Below are 19867 nucleotides of genomic sequence, written 5' to 3' on the forward strand. Positions count from 1 at the left end.
CTGAACAAATTGCGCACACGTTAATTTACTATCCTGTTGATATGCATACGTTATGCTGAAACCCGTCCTATGTGTATTCATAAATTGAAACAAAACCAACAAAAAAAAAATTAAAAACTACCACTTTTAATAGTACGAGAAGTAAAAGTCGGGAACTCTTAGCAGTGCAATTGAAAGCTGTATAAACACTGCATTTGGCGCGCTTTTCTAATATAGAAGGGATAAAGATTAAAAAAAGTTCATTGACACATGTATAACGCGCGCTCTCACCCCACTATGGTTTGGCACATCACAACGCCTAATTTTTTTTATTATTTTCATTTATTTTATAATTACTTTTTTCCCTTTATAATAATGTATTTATTAAGAAAAAAATTGGGTTGACAAAAAAAAATTAAATATGTATCAGTGCTGTCAATCTCTTATTACTTTAAAGCACGGCAGTACTAGATATGGTTGATATAATTTCAAACACTGCTTCCTTCAAATAATTTTTTGTTAAAAAATATTAATGTTTAAAAAAACAGTTTATTTATTAAATACTTTATGATGGCAACTCAAAAGTTTACGTATAAAATTAACATTTTATTTCTATTTAAAATAGATACTTGAAAATATAGACGCAATGATATCACAAACACTACAAAAATTTTGGTACTCAACTTATCAAGGACGAAATAATAAACATAAGTAGATGATTTCAGTCAAATCCAGCAGAATACTCAAACAATTAAATGAATTTATTGGCACAAAAAAACTAACAAGAATAAGACAACCATAAAAGGATGTTTCTTGGAGACTGGATATAAAAATATACCAGGAAAATTAACACAACATTAAAAAATATATTGACTAAAAATGTAAACTTTTATACTAAAGTAAATATATTATGCAGTATGTCAAGTGATCCTGATCAGTTAATTATATTTGATCCTTGTGCAAGTTTTTAAAATGTTGATAATAATAATACTAATAATAATACTAATAATAATACTAAACACATATACGTATTTTTTATATGTAACATAAATTTATAAATAAAACAACGTAAATTTATGAAATAATAGGTAAAAACCAATTATAATAAATTAATATGGAATAATAGTCGTGAATGAATATTAAAAGAGCGATGGGAACCATTTTTTTCTTATATATTTAAAATAAATTGTTTATTTACTTTTTCAATACTGATTTTTGAATGAATTGAAACTTAAGATGCACAATTTTTTGCGAATAAACTTAACTCTGAAGATTTTAAGAGCTTTGTTGTTGCTTCACATGATTTTTTTCGTAAGTTGCGAATATATTTTTACTACTCTGAAAAAAAAAATTATGGCTAATATAAACGCAACAATTTTAAACAGAAAAACTCCATTTAAAGGACTTCTCCATTGACATAGAGAATGCGATAAAGGTGTAGTTTATGTTTAAAAAATACCCATAAATCAATCAACTTAACTGATAAATAAAGTTATAATAGCTCCTAGGAGCAATATTTTATATAATTAAAAAAAATAGAATAATACAAAGGGTAAACCTTCAAAAACACTTTATAAGGCAGCATTAATTTTATCAGCAGGCACGTTATTAGAGGCAAGCGCTGAATTCTCCCCGAATCAAATCGAAGAACTATAATTATTATGTACATTTATATTTATAATTAATGCATAATGACAGCTTAAATATTTTTTTTTAAATTACTAAATCACCTGAAGCCTAAACCATCCCCACCTCTTATATAAATTCCTGCGTATAAGTTTACATCAGAGATATAAATTTTATTTAAAAGACATAAATAAACTACAACAGTTTAAGAAAAGGACACTAAAAATCTCTTTTAATCAAAGTCTATTATTAAGTCTATTATTAAAATATAAAATATTAGTCATTGGAATTTAATAACATTAATAATTATTGAATTTGTCGTTCTTCATTTACGTCTATAAATAGACGAAATATCAAGATTCTATATAAATATTATTTAATTTAGTTGGTTAATACTTACATTGAATTTATAGATTAATTGGAATTTATAGGCTAATTGATATAAAGGCTTTTTCAAATTAATATAACTTATTCATGTTAATGATAAAGAGAGATAAATTTCACGATTAAAATCAATCTGAACTAAATTGATCAACTGATAAATTATTAAATAGAATATATATATCTAATTGTATTTAAAGGGACCCGACACCTATTTTAATTATTTTAACACGAAGTAAAAGATTCAATAATGCTTTTTCATTGTGTTTGATCCGTTTACTGTAAGTTATTTAAACAACAAAATTATACTAAAAAAAAAACAATATTAAGATTTCTCCTACAGAGGTCAAAGTAGCAATAAAACAACAATACCTAAAGATAGAATTATAGCATCGCTGTCAAGAGAAGAATAATTGTTATTAGGTTATGTTTGGGGTGGCCATAACCCACGAATACACCTAATAGACTCTGACTATGTCAGATTGAGCTAAACCTTATGTAGATTTGTAGTAGGTATCTAAGATTTGTAGTGATTCTAAGGAATGCCTGAAGCTCCATTCTTGAAACATTTTTTAGCATGAATAAATGTTTTGTAATAAATAAAAGAAACCAAAAACAAAAAAAAATTTATTGTAGCATCATATTTTTAAATGTATGTATATATATTTTATACATGCATTAATCCATATATTTTACCTAGTTGGGTATATTACGTCATTTTTTTATGTATATAACATGGTTGTTTATATTCTCGAGATGTTAAATAATGTCATCTGAGATGTGAAAGTGGTAAATAGGTCTTGATAATCTGTACTAACGAGTGGTTTTGGCCACTTCTGGTATCACTACCAAATAATAAATTATACGTGTGCATAAAGTTTGCATATTATATATAAATTTATATATATATCATATATTTCTCAATGTAAAACCATTACCATACCAATAAGAAAATAATATAGAAACCACAACTCAAGAACCGTATATCACAAAATGTCTAATGTAGCGTTAAAATAAAGACATTATGCAATAATACTTAAGGTATATTACAGTATTAATAAAAATACATATAATGTAATATATGTAATTACCATTTTTCAAATACATAACACATATTAATATGATCATATATATAAAATATATTTTATAAATACAAATTTTCATCATTTTGTATGCATAACTTTATTTTATAGAACTTAAAACGTGTTGCATAGATTGCTTAGATGTCTTATAAGAATGATTTTTTTTATATTATAGAACAATTTGCCAAAACAATAAGAACAATCGAATAATATTATATGTATGTTGTATATGAAAATAAAGTTTGCATTTATATATTTATATATGTTTATATACAAAGTAATCTGTTTTTAAATTAGAATTGTTTAAATAATATTAATGTTTGATACTAACATAATTTAATAAAATCAATAAAATTAACTCTTTTATATTCCGAAAAAAAAAAAATAGATTGTATGTTGCACAAATATACAGAAAGCATGTTAACTTTAAGTAACTTTTAGATAAAGATAAAGAAATTCGTATATTAAATAGGTGTAGAACGCATAAAGTTTGTATTAAATTAGATATTACAAAATGTATTAGGTCCAGCCATTATTGGTTCATATTAATAGTTATAGGGAGCATTTAAATTTCTCCGAAATAAAGTTACAGATAATAGGAGTGCAGTTTAAGCGATAGAACAGTTTTTTAATTTTTGAAACACTTCAACATTTATGTATAGTAAATTTGTTCTGCGGAGAAGTGACTGTTCTCACAATTCTCTATATGTAATTTTAATATCACATTAACATATAGTTAAATGTCCAAGGCTGTGCGCAGATCGTTCATTGCAAAAACATCAATCGATAATTCTGTGAATAATACTGCATGCTGCAGGTTTATATCTGATACAATTATACATAAACTATAAAACTATATATAACGCCATTACTAGATAACATTAATAAAACAAAACATCTTCAAAGACATTACAGTTTAGTTTTGTTATAGTTGTAATAATATAATATTTAAAATACACAACAATTGTGAATGTTACAATAGTATGTTAATGTAAATACATCAATTCTCAATTTGCTATATTGTATCCAATTTACTGAATGTCTGCTGATAGATTGTAAATAAATTAATATTAAACTTATATATATAAAAAAGATATAAAATATATATATAAATAAAAAAGTTACTGAATGTCTGCTGATAGATTGTAAATAAATTAATATTAAACTTATATATATAAAAACAGAAAATTTTTCAAATAACATCAATCTGATAAATAATTTTGGAAAAATCAAGTTTTTTATTGTATATATTACCTATCTTAATATAAAACATCCCAGACTTGCTTTAATTAATGCCAATATATAAAATAGTATCAATAGTATGAATTAAAAGCATTGTGCGTGAAATTTTTTTATATTCAAATAAAATTTTTTTTTGTGAAATTATTGGAATCGAAAAATATATAATAATTAGAACAATGGTATTAAATTAAAGGTATCACAAATTTAAAAACGCTATTCAACAAATCAAATCAAACAAAATGTGACCTATCATTTTTGTTCACGGACCAAAATTTTTATTCTGTTTATGTTTAAAACCTTTGTTTAATATTTAGAAATTTCTAATGAAATGAAAATGTGTAGAATATATTTATATATTGGCGAAAAACAGGACAAATATAATTCTTGTCAATATAATATGCAATTCATTTTAATCTGATTTGCAGAATAAAGATATTCGCAAAAATGCAATATCTTTAATAAAGTTGAAAATATTAGTTATTGCGATGAATTGGTTTCCAACATAGTTATACATATTCCATCCGAATAGAATTCTATTTATTGGTTTGAAGACGAAACAGGCAATTCCAGCCCAAAAATTATTATGAAATGCTTCTCAAACCTACAAAAACAATAAAATATCATTTATAGATGTTATTTATTGGTCATTATCAGTGTTTGGATTAGGCAATTACTAAAGTGTAATAACGTATAACACAAGATACAAGAAAACAAAATTGATATTATATCAAACTTAAAACTTTTTGGAAAAAAAATTAATAACTTAATGATTACAATTTTATAATGCTAAATCGAAATTTAATAATAATATATAGTCATATACTTACAAAAATCGATTAAATCACTAATTAGTAATATACTGTTTTTTTTTTTGAAAGTAATATTTTTAAATTATTCTTAAGTAACTTACAACAACTAAAAGAACTCAATAAAAATTCTTTAAAATTCACATTTTTTTGATGTTAAGTATTTTATTTTTTTAATTCTGTAAAACTTGAATTTTTAGTTAAGTATTTTTGTAATTCACTCTGGTAAATATATTATTAAATAATATATATATAAGAAAATATAATAATGTATATATATTATATATTTATAATATATATATTTTTGTTATATTTATATATTATTAAATTAATATAAATTAACTCACTCTTTTTGAACTTTTTTCGATTTCTTTTTCAAAGTCCGTTTGCTGTAATGGTGTTAAAGTAACACTTACATCCTTTATAATATCTCGAAACGAACTAAAGATATATCATATTTATAATAAATCATCAAAATCAATAATAAATATATAATTACCTATTGATATCATCATGAAGAGAATTTAATTTTGAATCACTCTTGCGCTTTTTTGCTGCTGTATTGCTGCTCGAACTTTTTGTAGTAGTCGGTATTGCACCACTACTTGCAGTTGATTGATTCGATCCATCCATACTGATACTACCATAACTTGTTGTGTAAGCATTGGATGGTTGTATATCATTAGAGAAAGTATTACCAGCACTTGATGATATTTTAGCAGTATCTTTTGTGTTATTACTGCCACTGCCACTAGATGTTACTCCAAATGTATTTATATTTGAATTCTGACCAGTTGCAGAAGAAGACGTATTTGCAGAACTATTCTGTTCATTGGAATTCAAATTAGTTGTACCTGTTGTGACAGCCGTCGCAGTCATTGAAGTATTATTTGCATCTTTGTTTTTTGATGATTTAGATGATTTATCACGCGAATCACGAGTTGATAATGATACTGATGCGCTATCCTTGTCCTTGCTTGAATTTGACAATTTACTTTGATTTTTGCTATGCTTATCTTTCTCTTTATAGTTGCTCGAACTGCTAGATGAACTGCGCACAATAGAAGTGGAATTGGTGGCAACACTACTGCCAACCGGATTTCCAGTAGCTGTAGCAGTATTATTAGTTGAACTATTGTTGGTATTGTTGTTACTCATGGTATTAGAATTATTATTATTAGTTGTTGAATGCAAACTTTGCATACCGTTAGGGTTATTGCCATTATTATTTGTTACCGAAACCGTGTTATTTGTAGTTGATGACGAGCCAGATTTATTTGAAATAGTTGTGGTCTTACGTTGTTTAGTCGAAATTGATGCCGATGAAGTATTTGTATTTGTAGTGATTTTTATGCTGGTAGTTGACGTAGAAGATGTTGTAGCATTAACTTCTGCGTCAATTTCTTTTTCAGGCGAGGATGAATCATTATCATGCGTAATTGGTTTATATGGTGGTATTGTTTTAACGTTGCCGCCTTTTTTCTATAGAAAAATATAGAGCAGAAAAAATTAAAAGTGTAAGTTTGTAATAAAAAGTAATACATAATATCATACATTGTCGCCTATTTTCTATAAAAATGAAGAAAAAGTAAAATTAGCTCAAATAAAAAAGTTGAAAATCTTAAATTTTAAATAAAATTACTAACCAATTTACTGTAATGATGTTGACAATAACCACAATATTTTACGTTGTCCAAATAATTGCCAGCTTCTTCGCATAATAGACCTAAGCTTTGAGCGCAGGTAACATGGAATTGCTGTTTACAATTAGTTTTGTTGCACTGCATGCAAGCTCCAAACGTAGCACGAGCGGGTTTGCCAAGTTCTTGACAAATGTAGCATGCTAATAAAAAAATAATTTATTTTAGTTAAAAGCTTAATATTTATATAAATGTACAAACTTTTTGTATAGCGCTCCTGAGGTATAAGTTGCAATATAATGGGTTCCATGGTAGTTACATTACCAAAACGTACTTCCGGTATATACAAAGCACAAACGACATGTGCCCAACCCTGATTATCAGTTTTCTTTAAGGCGCCATTTCGTGATGGACACAATTCGCAACGTACACGAGCAGGACGTTCATGACTTTCACATTTACGACAATACCAAGGCCCAGTGGGCACTGTAACTATACCATAACAAGCTTGATGTACAGCTACTGTACAATTCTGACCATCACAATATACGAGTGGATTTTCTGGCCAACCACGCTCATCTGAACAAACACAACATCCACCGACCATTTCTTTTGGATTGGCCGCTTTCATAATGATTTTTAATTATTTGTTTTTAATTATTTTAGCGATTCATAACATAAAATAATTGATTAATTGTTATTAAAGTCAATCTGAAAAGATAAAACGTATTACTAAAATTAATTTATATATAATAAAAAAATATTTAGTTTATTTTTTTTTTTATTTTGTTTGTTAAGATGTGTAAATGTAAATCTTAAAGATTTAAAGGTTAAAGGATTTCTCTACAAACTATATATTGAAATTATGATGATAATTTTTAGAAACAATTTAAAGAATTATACCAGATTCGTATTTACTAAGAAGTGTTTATACAAAATGGGCAGATAAACCCTTCCGTCAGATCTCAAATTCGACCTGGACCTGGCATACTAGGAAGACATGCTATCAGACAGGGTCTACCCTATAATGACTTTTGTCGTGGGTGCGACTCTACGGTTGAGATAGAAATTATACTCCACCCATTGACGTACACAGGTAGGGGATTTCAAAATGATTTCAAAATTTTATTATTGTTTTGAATAAAAATTTAATACTGTTTACAAGAAAAGTATCAGAGTCTCCCCCTTAATTTCGGCCCTGGGTATGCCTATGACTCCACCTGATGTACCAGTGTCCATCATCGGCTAGAAGAAGATTTTAAATTTTTAACGCCTCTTTTCTTACCGACCTGACAGAACTGTCATCCTGCAAACTCAGGAATTTGGCGAAGTTAATAGACTTGTCAGGTTGGTTCACTTTCACGTGAATAAGAGAATCGTTCCTTTCAGCGTTGTTCGTATGCCACTAGTCTCCATACCAACAGCGTTAATCTATGATATCACAACGGGCCATTATTTGAAATCAAATTAGATTTGGGTATAAGGCCACCACTCCAACCTAATCTCATTGTCGTTATAGATTAAGAAGAAAAAGCTTAAGACAATTTGCTCCGAAAACGATCAGAGTCTGTCGCCAGCGCTCTCAAAATGCTACGTACATTATATTAGTTCTCATTAGAAAATGCTGCAAACCCAATCTATTAAATTTATAATTATTGTAGTTTCATAAATAATGAACGCTTATAAATTCCATATATAATAGCTTGATCCCTAATAACTTGAATATTATTGCAGATTTTATAGTGATTGACAAAGTTCAAAGACTTGTTACAAACTCTATCAATTATAAAAACCATCAGAAACATAACAATTATTAAACTAAAGTTTTGTGGATATATTATCTTAATTTCATATAAAAATGAAACTTTTTTTTAACAAGCTAACTGGTTACACATACTTAACAAACTTGACTCAAAATCAGGAAAGAAATTATCAATTATTTTGTTTTCCAGACAATGCAATGACTTGGAAGTAACTACGTCTTAGTCTCTAGAATATTTTATCTAAATTGTGATGCGATGGACAACGGTAAAGTGTATATAAAACACTTTTATCATATTCCTCAGCTCTGCAGTAAGACAATATTTAATATTTAGTCAGTAAATCCACCATAAACTGATATCGCTAAATTATTTATATTTTAAATGATCTAACATGTATTCATATGTTTGCATATTGTTAATCCCTCACATTTTGTTTGTAAATTTTTAGCAATCATTTGAAAGATAATGGCGGTAAGCTCTAATTTATGGGATATAAATTAGAACATATTTTAAAGACATACTAACTGACAAAATAATCTGTTTACAGCCACCTCTTATATCCTGTGACCCGTTCCCCTGCGCAATGTGGGTAAGAAATTATCCGCGGTTAGGATTGCCAGTCGTAAGAGGCGACAAAAATCCCCCAGTGCCAGTCTAACACTTATATAGGAAGTGTAAATTGTTGTGAGTTGAGTCGGCAACTTATGACATCTGACCAGAGATGATTCGATCTGGTACTACGGGGTCAGTGGCCCGCATTTTCGGCTGTACTGCTGTACTGACCATTGGTGTTGGCCTCGTAGTGGTTTTGGTTAAAACCCAAACGTACGCGGGAAGTATGATTTGATTATCATTTATTCGGCGTGGAGTGGGTTTCATACCGGGTGCTACAGCCCAAATTGTAGCAGAGATTTTAGGTAGGCCTCGCATCTCACCAAGGTGGAAGTTATGACTTACATGAATGTCTTCATTGGTACCGGCGGAATAAAGCAGGCTATTCCAATGAGGCGTTGATTGACGCTTATATTAATACGTGTGTTAAGAGCACCGTGATGTTTAGCCATCAAGGCAGAGAATCACGTAAAACAATTTGAGACTTCTTCTGTGACCCGGAACCTAGAGAAGTGAAACGTAGAACAACACGTTAAGTGATACATAGCCGTTCTAGATATAATTTGGCTAAATTCAAACACTTCACCACCCCATTGTCTTCTTCATAGCAAGAACTTACGCTGGAGAGATCCCTACTAACAATTAAAAACAATAATTTTAAGTAAACTTAACAATGTTGAACAGTTTTTCTGTTTTGTTAGGTAATACTATTATTGTCCAATATTTCATTTCGAAGATAATTGTAGTCTCTTCTATACTAAGGAATTATTAATATTTTCTGAATTAGTAATATATCTTAGAAATAAAATAAAACAAATCATTTTATAAAAACATTATTTTCTTCCAAAATATTGTATACAATTTCAATCAAACTGTTATAGGAACTGATCGATTTTTACAATATCATCAATTACCAGATTATAATTTACTCTGAAGTAAAAAAAGGTGAACGACCTCCAAAATGTATAAATACCCACATACAATATTTAGATTTTGAAATTTCTCAAAAAATTCCAATTGGATGAGAGAGCACGAAATGAGAGTATGATATTTTCTCACTAATTTGTATTTTCAGTTTTAATTAGAAAGCAACAACAATAAGAAATCAGAAAAAGCACACAAGCAACAACAACAACAAAGGCAAGAAGAAGAAAAGCAACATGTAAACAATAAATTTTTCACGTGCCTCAACACTTTTTTCACAAAGAAAACACAGCGGAAAGTAGGAAAAAAAAAAACACTGCATGGATTACATTTATAGTTTATATATATTTATTGTTTATATGATTTAATTAAATACATTTTTATGCAAATGTAATAAATGTAACAAATTTAATAATACGTGTATACACTCACATTTAGCCTTCTAATGAGGTCAAAAACTATTTAACAATAAATAAAAAAATGTGTTACCATCGCAACCGTTTGCAAAAATATTGCATGCAAAGCATTTGTTTAATGAGGCCAAGCCGCATAAATGAGCTCAAGCAGTTGCGACTTGTTTTTGTTGTTGTTCCTATTGCATTTTTTCATCGTGAAATATACTATTTAAAAATGGGACATAAGGTTGCCACTTGGATTTATAATAATTGGTTTATAAGTATTTTTAAATCTTATTCTACATACATATATTTGAATATAATATTAATTTTTTCTACCGCTATACCGTTTTATTTAAATAAAATATTAATTATGTTTGCCAAAATATTTGTAATTTTGTAAATGAAGTCATATTAACCGACTTTACGTTTCAGAACCACTATCTATCTGTATAGATGACCAAATGCTGCGCTCATTCCTCTGATCAGGGACCCAAAAAGATCACCCATGCGATCAATAATAACAATCACATCAGCTTATATTTTGTACATATAATAATTGCACTTTTCATAGAAATATTTTTTTTTTTAAACATTACTATAATCAAATGTAAAGCATATTGGAAATTTTGCAAAGTCAATTCTAAATATATTTTAATTAAATTTAATTTTGAAAATCAATTATGACGAAATTGAAATTTATTTAAATAAATATTAGTCAATTCATACATTACTATTTAAAATTATATATATTTAACAAACTATTTAATTGTTTCTAAATTAGTTGTGTATAAACAGTTGCCATTTTGGTCACATAAAAATAATATAGCACAACTTACATGTAAGTAATACATGAAATATTTCATAATTTTTTCACTTGATAAGAATCAAAATAATATCAATATAATATTTAAAACAAAGTTTCACAGCAAACTATTAACTATTAATGCATGGAACAGCTGTTATTCTTCGGTCAGTTATTATTATTATTATTTTGTAGCGTACATATATAATGATGCATATCTGTAATGCGTATTGCAATTGTAATTTTTATTGGATATATGTTGTAAGCACTTAAGAATTTTTTTTCTTTGGACACAGATATTTCTCTAATTTAATTAGACAATATATACATTATATATATATTACAACTGTCGAATGAAGTGGAAGACATAATTAGATAAGGTTTTATTGACGAGTATCCATATTTTTATACTAATTATATAGTGTTTATATTAGAGTGATAATGAAATTCATATCTCTGAGTTTGAAATTAAAATAAGTAATATTTGGTGTTGAAGTTAATGTATTTACTCACTTGTATTCCTATACATTAAAAATTTGTTTGGATAATAACAGATATGGAAATCAAATACAGTCAAACTTCCATAACTCGAACTTCTATAACTCGAATTTTCTATAATTCAAACTAAATAGAGTGCAATAGGGTCCATAAGTCGACCATTTTCTTTGCAAAAAAGTATTTCGAGTTATGGAAGTTAGATTTTATATCAGCTTTTATTTTAACACAGAGTAAAGTACTTCAGTTGTGATGTAAGATGCTGTTCAAATTATAAAAATAGACCTTATCTGCGTCTTCAAAAACTGATTTTAAAAATTAGCACATTCACTTGAATACTATCCGTATATTATAATTTCTTCATATTTTATATATATCTGAAGAAATATACACTAGCACGATTTTCTGAACTATTTTTTTCTACTGCTATATATACAACTATAGCTGGATTCTGCGACTTTAAATTTATAAATTTTGACACAAACAAACAAAAAGCGATCACTGTATTCTTCAGCAACTAATCCATGTATTATTGTTTTTTTCCCAATAAAATATTAAAGCACGAAGCTTGACAACATATTGATCAAATTATTGTTTTAAGTTTATATTCACAAAGATCACGGAATAAAAGCTAAACACTAAAAGCTTGAAGCTTAAATTTGCTCATTCACTAAAATATTAACAAAATAACTTATAACATTAAACAAGTTAAGTCTTATGAAGCCAGTATATCCTAATATAATTACAAATATTTCAAACTTTACATAACAAAAAAGAATTAATACACAAAGTGACGCTAAAGTTTGCCGCTTTTATTGCCTAAATTCCAATGAAATTATCTTTTAAGGAAAATTTTAAAAGGCGTTACAATGAGAATTTCAATTAGAAATAACTGAGCATAGGATTTCACCAAGCATTGAGTTGGCGTCAAAACTAGTTAACTTACAAAATCTCGTACGAAGAGATATGGCAACACTTTTAATATAACAAATGAGGTCAAAAAAGCTAACTTAAGAAATGTTTAATATTGCTAGATAAATTAAAGCATAGGCGTAAAATAGCACAAGTTATATACATACACAAATTTCGTAAATAGGGGGAGGATAACACAGTGTTGATGCAAATACAACAATTGATAAATAAAGCCGGGTAGAGGGTGGAAAAACATTATCACATTTCTTTATAGCTAAATATTGAAGGGGCGCTTCCTTTAAATGCTGTATACTCACTCAAAACATTAAATTTTTCTTTAAGAATTTTATCGATTTTTTTTCGCTTACATCTTTCAGAAGATGTAAATTTGTAATAAAAACACAAGTATTAAAAATTATTTTATTCACTTCAATTTAATCAATTGTGAAGAAATGCATTCAAAAATTATAATATTAATGCCTTTTGTTTATTTAAAATTTTGCTAACACATGAAATTTGTACACAAAAGTAGCAATTGAACTTTTTTCACATTCATATTGATTTTTAAGACTTTGCACTGAATTCAAGTTTTACTAAAAGCCTTTTACAAATTTTATTTATTTTCAATGTTTAAATTTTTTTTTATATATATTTCATGTCTTTTTAGTGAATTATACTATTATTTAAACCACTTTTTAAGAATCAATTATGCCACCAAAAAATTTCTATATAGCAAAGCAAGTGCACAAGACGAAAATGAAGAATACCATAAGAGAGTAACAAACTGTTCTTTTTAGAATATGTAAGTGGAATTAAGGCAGAAAAAAACATTTACATCAACAATATTTTTGGCGCTGAACATACCCCGAAAGTAACAAGAAAATCTTGCTGACGATATCCTTTACTGAAATCACAAACTATTGGTTAAAATCCGTATAGCAAATAGTTTATGCTTAACACAACAAATTAATTTTATGTATATTTATATTCCGTTTATTTTGGAGCACTAGAAAAACTATATTTATGCATTGAAAAGCACTTTCCATGAACTGAGAGCGAAAACTGAGCTAGCCATCTTGTTTTTGGTCATTTCTTTTTGGTTGACATTTGCAAATGTCAAAATAATAAGTTCACAAAATATATTGTGAATGGATATTATACTTATATATTAAATATATTATATTTTAATTTGAATATTTACATTTTTGTTAGTAATAAATTATTTTATTTAAACTATTTTTATGCCGCTAGATTGCTATGTATTAATTTTATTGTCGACTTATTATGGAAATCATCTAGATTTCTAAATATTAAATTATTGCGAATTGAACCTATAAATGTAAACAATAACTTATAATTTCCGAATATCTAATATGTGAAACAATGCTTTTATGATAATAATATTGATATATTTTTAAAACTCTTTTGTAACAGCTACTAAGTATTAAAAAAAAATGTCTTTAGTGAATTATGACTCTTCTACGTCTGAAAGCGACATCGACAACAAGGATCTATCACCGCCAACAAAAAAATCAAAACAATCACTACAGAGGTAAAAAGTAAATTATTTTAATGACACTTAAAATTATAATGCAGTGCTACAATGTAGAATATAAATATTGCTCATACAATAGATTTCAATTACCGGTTTCTATACTAAAGTTCTCTGGCACAAAGAATGTGACAGATGATGTAGTGATAGATGAACCAGAAAAACATGACGGCCGTATAAGAAATTTTAAACATGAACGTGGAAACTGGGCTACCTATATTTATGTACCTGGTAAGTTAATTGAATCAAGTAATTTGTGTTTTCAAATTGATATCGACAGTAATTTCAAGTTAACTCTAGCTTATTAGATGAAGTTCAGCAACAATTGCAATTTGCTTTCAAAAGCCTGGAACTGCAAACTACAAATGATTTACACATAAGTCTGAGTAGGACAGTTGTTTTACAATATCATTTAATCGATTCTTTCGTTAAGTCATTAAAAACACATTTTACCAATTGGTCAAGGTCAGTGTACATAAAAAATATAAGCAATATAATGTATACTCATATACTTATACTCATTTTCTAATATATTTTTCCTTATTAGTTTTACGGTCAGTTTGAGAGACTTGAAAATTTATTCGAATGAAGAGAAAACCAGAACTTTTATTGCATATGTAGTTGACAGTTTTTATTTTGAAAAATTGTACCATCTGCTCCTAAAAGTGGATAGTGTGATGGAAGATTATGGCCTACCAATTTTTTATGATGTATATTTTTTTAAAATATATATAATAGTTATAAATTATTTTTCTTTTGCAGGATCCTTCATTTCATATAAGCTTTTTATGGTGCCTGGGTGATAAAGTGGATGTTCTTAATTCAAATTTAAAAAAGATTCTCGATATATTGTCACAAAATAATGATTCTGACATTTTAAAAATAAAAATCAATGAACTTAAATGCAAAAGTGGAAATAAAGAATTTACATTTAAACTTAAGTAGCATTATACTTTATTTATAATTTATTTTATTTTGTATTATTATAATCATTAGTTTAATAAATACTACAAAAAAGTTATGAATTTTTACTTAGATTTCTTTTTTCCATTTCCTTGTTTAGCTGCCTGCTCTTGTTCAGCTAAACGAGCTTCTTCCTCCATTTCTAAGGCAGCCTGTTTACGACGTCCTAAAGGTGTTTTTGACCACCAGTTTTCAAAAGCTTCCTCTTCTTCACGGTAGACTGGGTCACGCGCACTGATAACAGAAATAAGTTAAATTTTTAAATATTAATTTATATAAAACTTTACCTTAAGGAATTTATCAATTCCGCATGCGTTAATGGTTGTGAACGTAACTGTAGCTTACGCTTGCAAGACAAAACTTCTTTAAGGCAAGAATCAACTGCACCTATTGTATAGCCATCAGAAATTTTTGCCATTACACTGTGATCCAAATTAGTGAGTCCACCTGAATAATCGCTACAAAATTCAATTACCATTTGATGACTACAAAAACCACATCATTGTGTTTTCATACTTAAGTAAAGTTTTCCAAGCGAAAGACAAAGCACCATAATCTGGTCTTGGAATGTATATAAAACGATTGTAGGTCTGTTGCAATAATTTTTGATCTGCTTCCCAAGGCAAATTAGATGTACCTATAAATATGACACGATCCTCCTGCGCTATACTTTTTATCAATTTTGGTAGATCTTTTTTTAAACGTTTTGGATCTGTGCGATCCGTTTTCGGTACTTTTTTCATAAATGGACGTTCTGCATCGCCCATATAAATAACAGACGGTTGCAGTAGACGTGACACTTTTAAAACTAAATGTATTAGCATTATAAGACCAGATTTTCCAGGGTACTTTCCTACAATATTAGCAGGTGTAAGATCAAATAGTACTGCACCAGTCTCATTACAAATAGCGTGCAATAAAGCTTTTTTCCCCGATCCTTTAGGACCTATTATATATAAAATAAAAAATTATTTCAAACTTCATTAAAATTTAAAATAATTTTAAATGTTTTATAATTTTTTACATTGAAATTTTATAACCACCTGTGATTAAAAGTGAACGTATCAGAGGACAAGAATTACGAATCTGTTCCGAACCTAATGGCAGTATACAATATTCAATTAATACTTGTCTTATGTCACCAGAGGATGGATTGGTTCCCTTGCGTGCAGCTAAAGCCTTATCACCCAAATATTGATTTAGACGTATTTCTGGATATTTACGTATGATACCATTTGTTACCAACTCTTCATACAACGATTCAGTGGTACGATCTGGTGTTAAGTCTTTCTCCTTTTTCTTTTTACCTTTTTTGCCAGATCGACGAGTCTTCTTATTACTTTTTTTAGCTTTCTTACCTAAAGCGGTCTGGATGAATATTTTCTGATAAATATCGGGTTATTACAATATAAAATTAAATATTAATAAAACCTGTAATAATTCCAATTCCTGACGCATGACTTCATCAACTGCACGCCGAAATTCACGTTCCACTTCATCGTACTTGTCAGCATATATCATATCCTCGTATAAGTTTTGGCTGAAATTTCCTGTTTCATCTTTATCACGCCAGACTTCATTGAATCTAAAAATGATTTAAGTAGAAAAATATAGATAGATCATTCTCCTATACTTACTGTATCACAAGCTGCCGTTATTTGTGCTCAAATGGGCTTTGCTGCACCAAAGCCCATTTGATGTTAGGTTTCAACTGCATACGACAATTGAAACCTAACATAACCTAAGCTTCACTAAATATACTATAATATATAGTATTATATATGTATATATATTAATTTTATTTATTTATTTTCCAGTATTAATAAAATTTTATTGTAACTAGAAGTTTGAACGAGCGATCAGAGAGAAAATATAGAGAAATTATATTAGAAATTAGAGAGCATAATAAGTATAACATAAAATATATATAATAAGTATATTAACACTCAGTTCATGAGTAAATGTTTATGTGAGATTTGTATATTTTTCTAATTTTTTATTACTTTTATAATAATTTATTATTTACAAATAACTTACAAATAATTTATTGATAAAATATATGTAAAAAATCTTACTCTTCAATTTCTGTTTTTATATCAGCTAAAAATAATGACTGTCCAGGTTGATAATCATCTCCCTGATTTTCATTTACGTTTAAATCGCCGCTGCGGGCAGGTGATTTTGATTTGTCCTTAGTTTTCCGAGATTCCTTTGAGGAACGTGCGGAAGAGCGGCTGTGTTCACTTTCAGTTCCTTTATATTATTTAAAGAATATAAATAAAAGCATAAAATTGTATGGTTAAATTTAAACTGATAGTTTACCTGGTCTGCTAAAAAGATGCAGTGAACCACCTTGATCCTCTGACGGAAAATCTGGTAGCTTGCCAGTTTTATCGAGACAGTCTTTTATCCAAGCGCGTATTTCATCAGCAATATCTTCCGTCATAGTCGGACCTTTTAAAAAAGAGTACATATTTTTCTTATTATATTTATATTAATAACAACAATAAATATAATAATATATTAATAATATTTTATACAACCGTGTTTAGTTTTGATCTCTTCACGCATTCTTTGTAAGGTAGCTTCATACCTTTCCTTGTAAGCATCTTGGGTAGCATAGCGACGTTCATATATCTAAAATATATATATATATATATATATATAAATCATCCGTAAAAAGAGAACATGAATTTTTCTCTACAATCTAAATTTTTTTTTTAATATTTTAAATATTTAGTAAAATAATTTTTATTTCCTATTTTTCAAATTGGATTTTATATATTCTATATAAATTTTATCTTATCAGAAATATTTGTAGATGGTAACATAGAATCTCAAGTTATCCCAGTTGTTCGCTGTATTGAATTATTTTGAATGTGTTTTCAGTTTCAGCCAATTTATCGGTAATCTTGGTTTTTGTATTCTAGTGTTTATGGTGTGTACTACCAGAGAAAGAAGGCGCATATTTTTCTATATAGTTATGAAACGAGACAAAACGTTTATGATATGAAATAATAATAGTATTTACTTCATTTAATTTATCCGTTCGTTCGGCACGTTGCTTCAGCACTTGTTGTGGCGGTGGCACCATCCCAATTAAAATCATTTCATCTAATTTACGGCGCCTCGTTATTCTACGTGCCGTATGGCCACGCCACATTTTTTGTATTTTCATGGCAGCTGTTAGTCCAGTATCAATGTGCTCCTTGCCACGCTCGTCGGACTTGCCTTTATCCTTGAGCATGCGTATTTCTTTCATAAAATGAGCACGCAACCTACCTTGCCTGGCTCGTTCATGCATTTGTATTAAACGAATAGCATCGATCTCAGTCATTTTTTCTTGGACCGGATTTTCTTCCAGCCAGCCTAATTTAATGAGTATTTCATTCATTGTTTTATTACGATGATCAATCTCCTTATGACGCTCGCGTAGAAAATAGCGCGGCACATGTAGTTCAGTATCGATGGGTGTTAGTTTAAGACGATCGGTTACTTCATCGTTATAACTAAACTCCATTAAATCGATATTGACAAGGTCATGTTTAAGTTCTATAACGCGTCCTAAACAAGCGTCCAATAATTTACGCAGCAACAAAAGTTTTTGTGGTTGTACCATTTTATCGTAAACGTCTTCCAATTTATTTGCTATGCCTATGTAACGTACATAGAATTCGTAAATTTCGGCTTGTAGTTCTGACTTTGCATCAGCTCCCGTGCCTATAGTAGAAGTAGTGGCATCTGCATTTTGATTTTGCCTTTCAAAATCTGCACAGGCAACTATATCACAATCATGCTGTGTTAAGTGCCATAGCTCGTTATAATAACTATTAGACATTCTAGATTTAATGTCGTCAACATACTAAACCTTGAAGAGTTTTCTTCGCGTAATAAGACACACAAGCAGGTAATGACAGGTGTAAACGAAGCGCTTAGTTGTCAGGGTGATTGACTGCACTGTTTTTTTTATAAATAATCCCTTGCCGATTGTTGAGTTAAAGATAATAAACAAAAAATTCATATTTTGCCATTTATACAAATTTAATATAAATATTTGTTAATATGGAAATCCAATCTTGAATTAGCATTACTATCTTGTTTGCTTATTTCCAAAATTTTTTTTAAATCATGATCATTAAGTATATTAAATTATTTAAGAGTAAACTTTTCGTATTACTAAAGATGGATAACTTTCATATATATTGAATCCTTTAATTCATAGGAGGAGCATAAGGCCGCATGAGTAACTCTGATACCATAGCGAAAATTATTCTCTTCTTCTAACCGTTCTAAATCAACCATCTAAAGTAAGGTTATTTTAGAGAGCTTATGTAGCTCTCTCTATGTTGATTGAACTTAACAGTGGTATAAATACTCGTATATTGCAAACTTTTCTCAGAAATTTTAACTATTTTTACCAATTCTAGTCACATATTTCCCTACCAAACTGTCTCTGTATCCTATGATAGCCGTTAGCAAGTGGAAACTACTGCTTTCAAAATCTAGGAAAGTCTCCGTTTTGTTGTTGGTCATAGTTGCTTGGATATGTAACATATATGTATATTCTAAATATCAATTATTCTCTCTAATGTGTGATGTTATTGTAATTGGTGTAACAGTATTAATAGCAATATTCCTGGTGAGAATAAAAATACGTAAGCGTAACGAAACTCCGAACAATTGCTGAAGG

General features: G+C 28.4%; 3 protein-coding genes across 10 annotated transcripts in view; 1 reads left to right on the forward strand and 2 right to left on the reverse strand.

Annotated features, from left to right (window-relative positions):
• The window catches only part of LOC119681909 (protein AF-10-like), a 56807-nt gene extending 43052 nt beyond the window's left edge, over window positions 1-13755 (reverse strand). For 4 of the 5 annotated variants that reach the window (XM_038095216.1, XM_038095217.1, XM_038095218.1 and 1 more), the window contains exons 1-6: window positions 13527-13755; window positions 7018-7467; window positions 6763-6959; window positions 6671-6685; window positions 5616-6598; window positions 5464-5557 (exon numbers count right to left, since the gene is read on the reverse strand). In XM_038095216.1, coding sequence (XP_037951144.1) covers window positions 5464-5557; window positions 5616-6598; window positions 6671-6685; window positions 6763-6959; window positions 7018-7387 — 1659 coding nt within the window. In that variant the 5' untranslated portion in view covers window positions 7388-7467; window positions 13527-13755. The remainder of the gene's footprint in view (window positions 1-5463; window positions 5558-5615; window positions 6599-6670; window positions 6686-6762; window positions 6960-7017; window positions 7468-13526) is intronic. The other variant, XM_038095215.1, reaches the window with a different exon arrangement.
• Window positions 13756-13894: 139 nt separating this feature from the next.
• LOC119681656 (U6 snRNA phosphodiesterase) lies at window positions 13895-15159 on the forward strand. Of its 4 annotated transcripts, none has more exons than XM_038094909.1 (6): window positions 13895-14001; window positions 14097-14214; window positions 14272-14445; window positions 14505-14679; window positions 14762-14924; window positions 14977-15159. In XM_038094909.1, exons 2-6 carry the CDS (start codon window positions 14133-14135, stop codon window positions 15157-15159), a joined length of 777 nt encoding a protein of 258 aa, XP_037950837.1. In that variant the 5' UTR covers window positions 13895-14001; window positions 14097-14132. The 4 variants fall into 4 exon arrangements, with proteins under 4 accessions (XP_037950837.1, XP_037950840.1, XP_037950836.1 ...); XM_038094912.1 differs by having other exon boundaries at window positions 13897-14001; window positions 14297-14445; XM_038094908.1 differs by lacking the exon at window positions 13895-14001 and having other exon boundaries at window positions 14008-14214.
• A 301-nt stretch (window positions 15160-15460) lies between these two features.
• On the reverse strand, window positions 15461-19015 carry LOC119685897 (dynein regulatory complex protein 11). Its single transcript, XM_038100303.1, has 8 exons — window positions 18209-19015; window positions 17721-17814; window positions 17500-17631; window positions 17253-17430; window positions 16609-16762; window positions 16221-16545; window positions 15694-16123; window positions 15461-15635 (listed from the first exon to the last, which is right to left on the reverse strand). Exons 1-8 carry the CDS (start codon window positions 19013-19015, stop codon window positions 15461-15463), a joined length of 2295 nt encoding a protein of 764 aa, XP_037956231.1.
• Window positions 19016-19867: the final 852 nt, after the last annotated feature.

The sequence above is a fragment of the Teleopsis dalmanni genome, chromosome 2 (genome assembly GCF_002237135.1).
Source record: "Teleopsis dalmanni isolate 2A chromosome 2, ASM223713v2, whole genome shotgun sequence".
Taxonomy (NCBI): domain Eukaryota; kingdom Metazoa; phylum Arthropoda; class Insecta; order Diptera; family Diopsidae; genus Teleopsis; species Teleopsis dalmanni.

Bases quoted from the DNA above. Each gene is read 5' to 3' on its own strand.
- LOC119681656 (XM_038094909.1), top strand. From the start codon at position 14,133: ATGACTCTTCTACGTCTGAAAGCGACATCGACAACAAGGATCTATCAC. The intron at 14,215-14,271 runs GTAAAAAGTAAA...GCTACAATGTAG, and splicing joins TCAAAACAATCACTACAGAG to AATATAAATATTGCTCATAC. The intron at 14,925-14,976 runs GTATATTTTTTT...TTTCTTTTGCAG, and splicing joins GCCTACCAATTTTTTATGAT to GATCCTTCATTTCATATAAG.
- LOC119685897 (XM_038100303.1), bottom strand. From the start codon at position 19,015: ATGTCTAATAGTTATTATAACGAGCTATGGCACTTAACACAGCATGAT. The intron at 16,546-16,608 runs GTTTTATTAATA...ATATTCATCCAG, and splicing joins AGGAATTGGAATTATTACAG to ACCGCTTTAGGTAAGAAAGC. The intron at 15,636-15,693 runs GTATGAAAACAC...TGAATTTTGTAG, and splicing joins GCTTGGAAAACTTTACTTAA to CGATTATTCAGGTGGACTCA.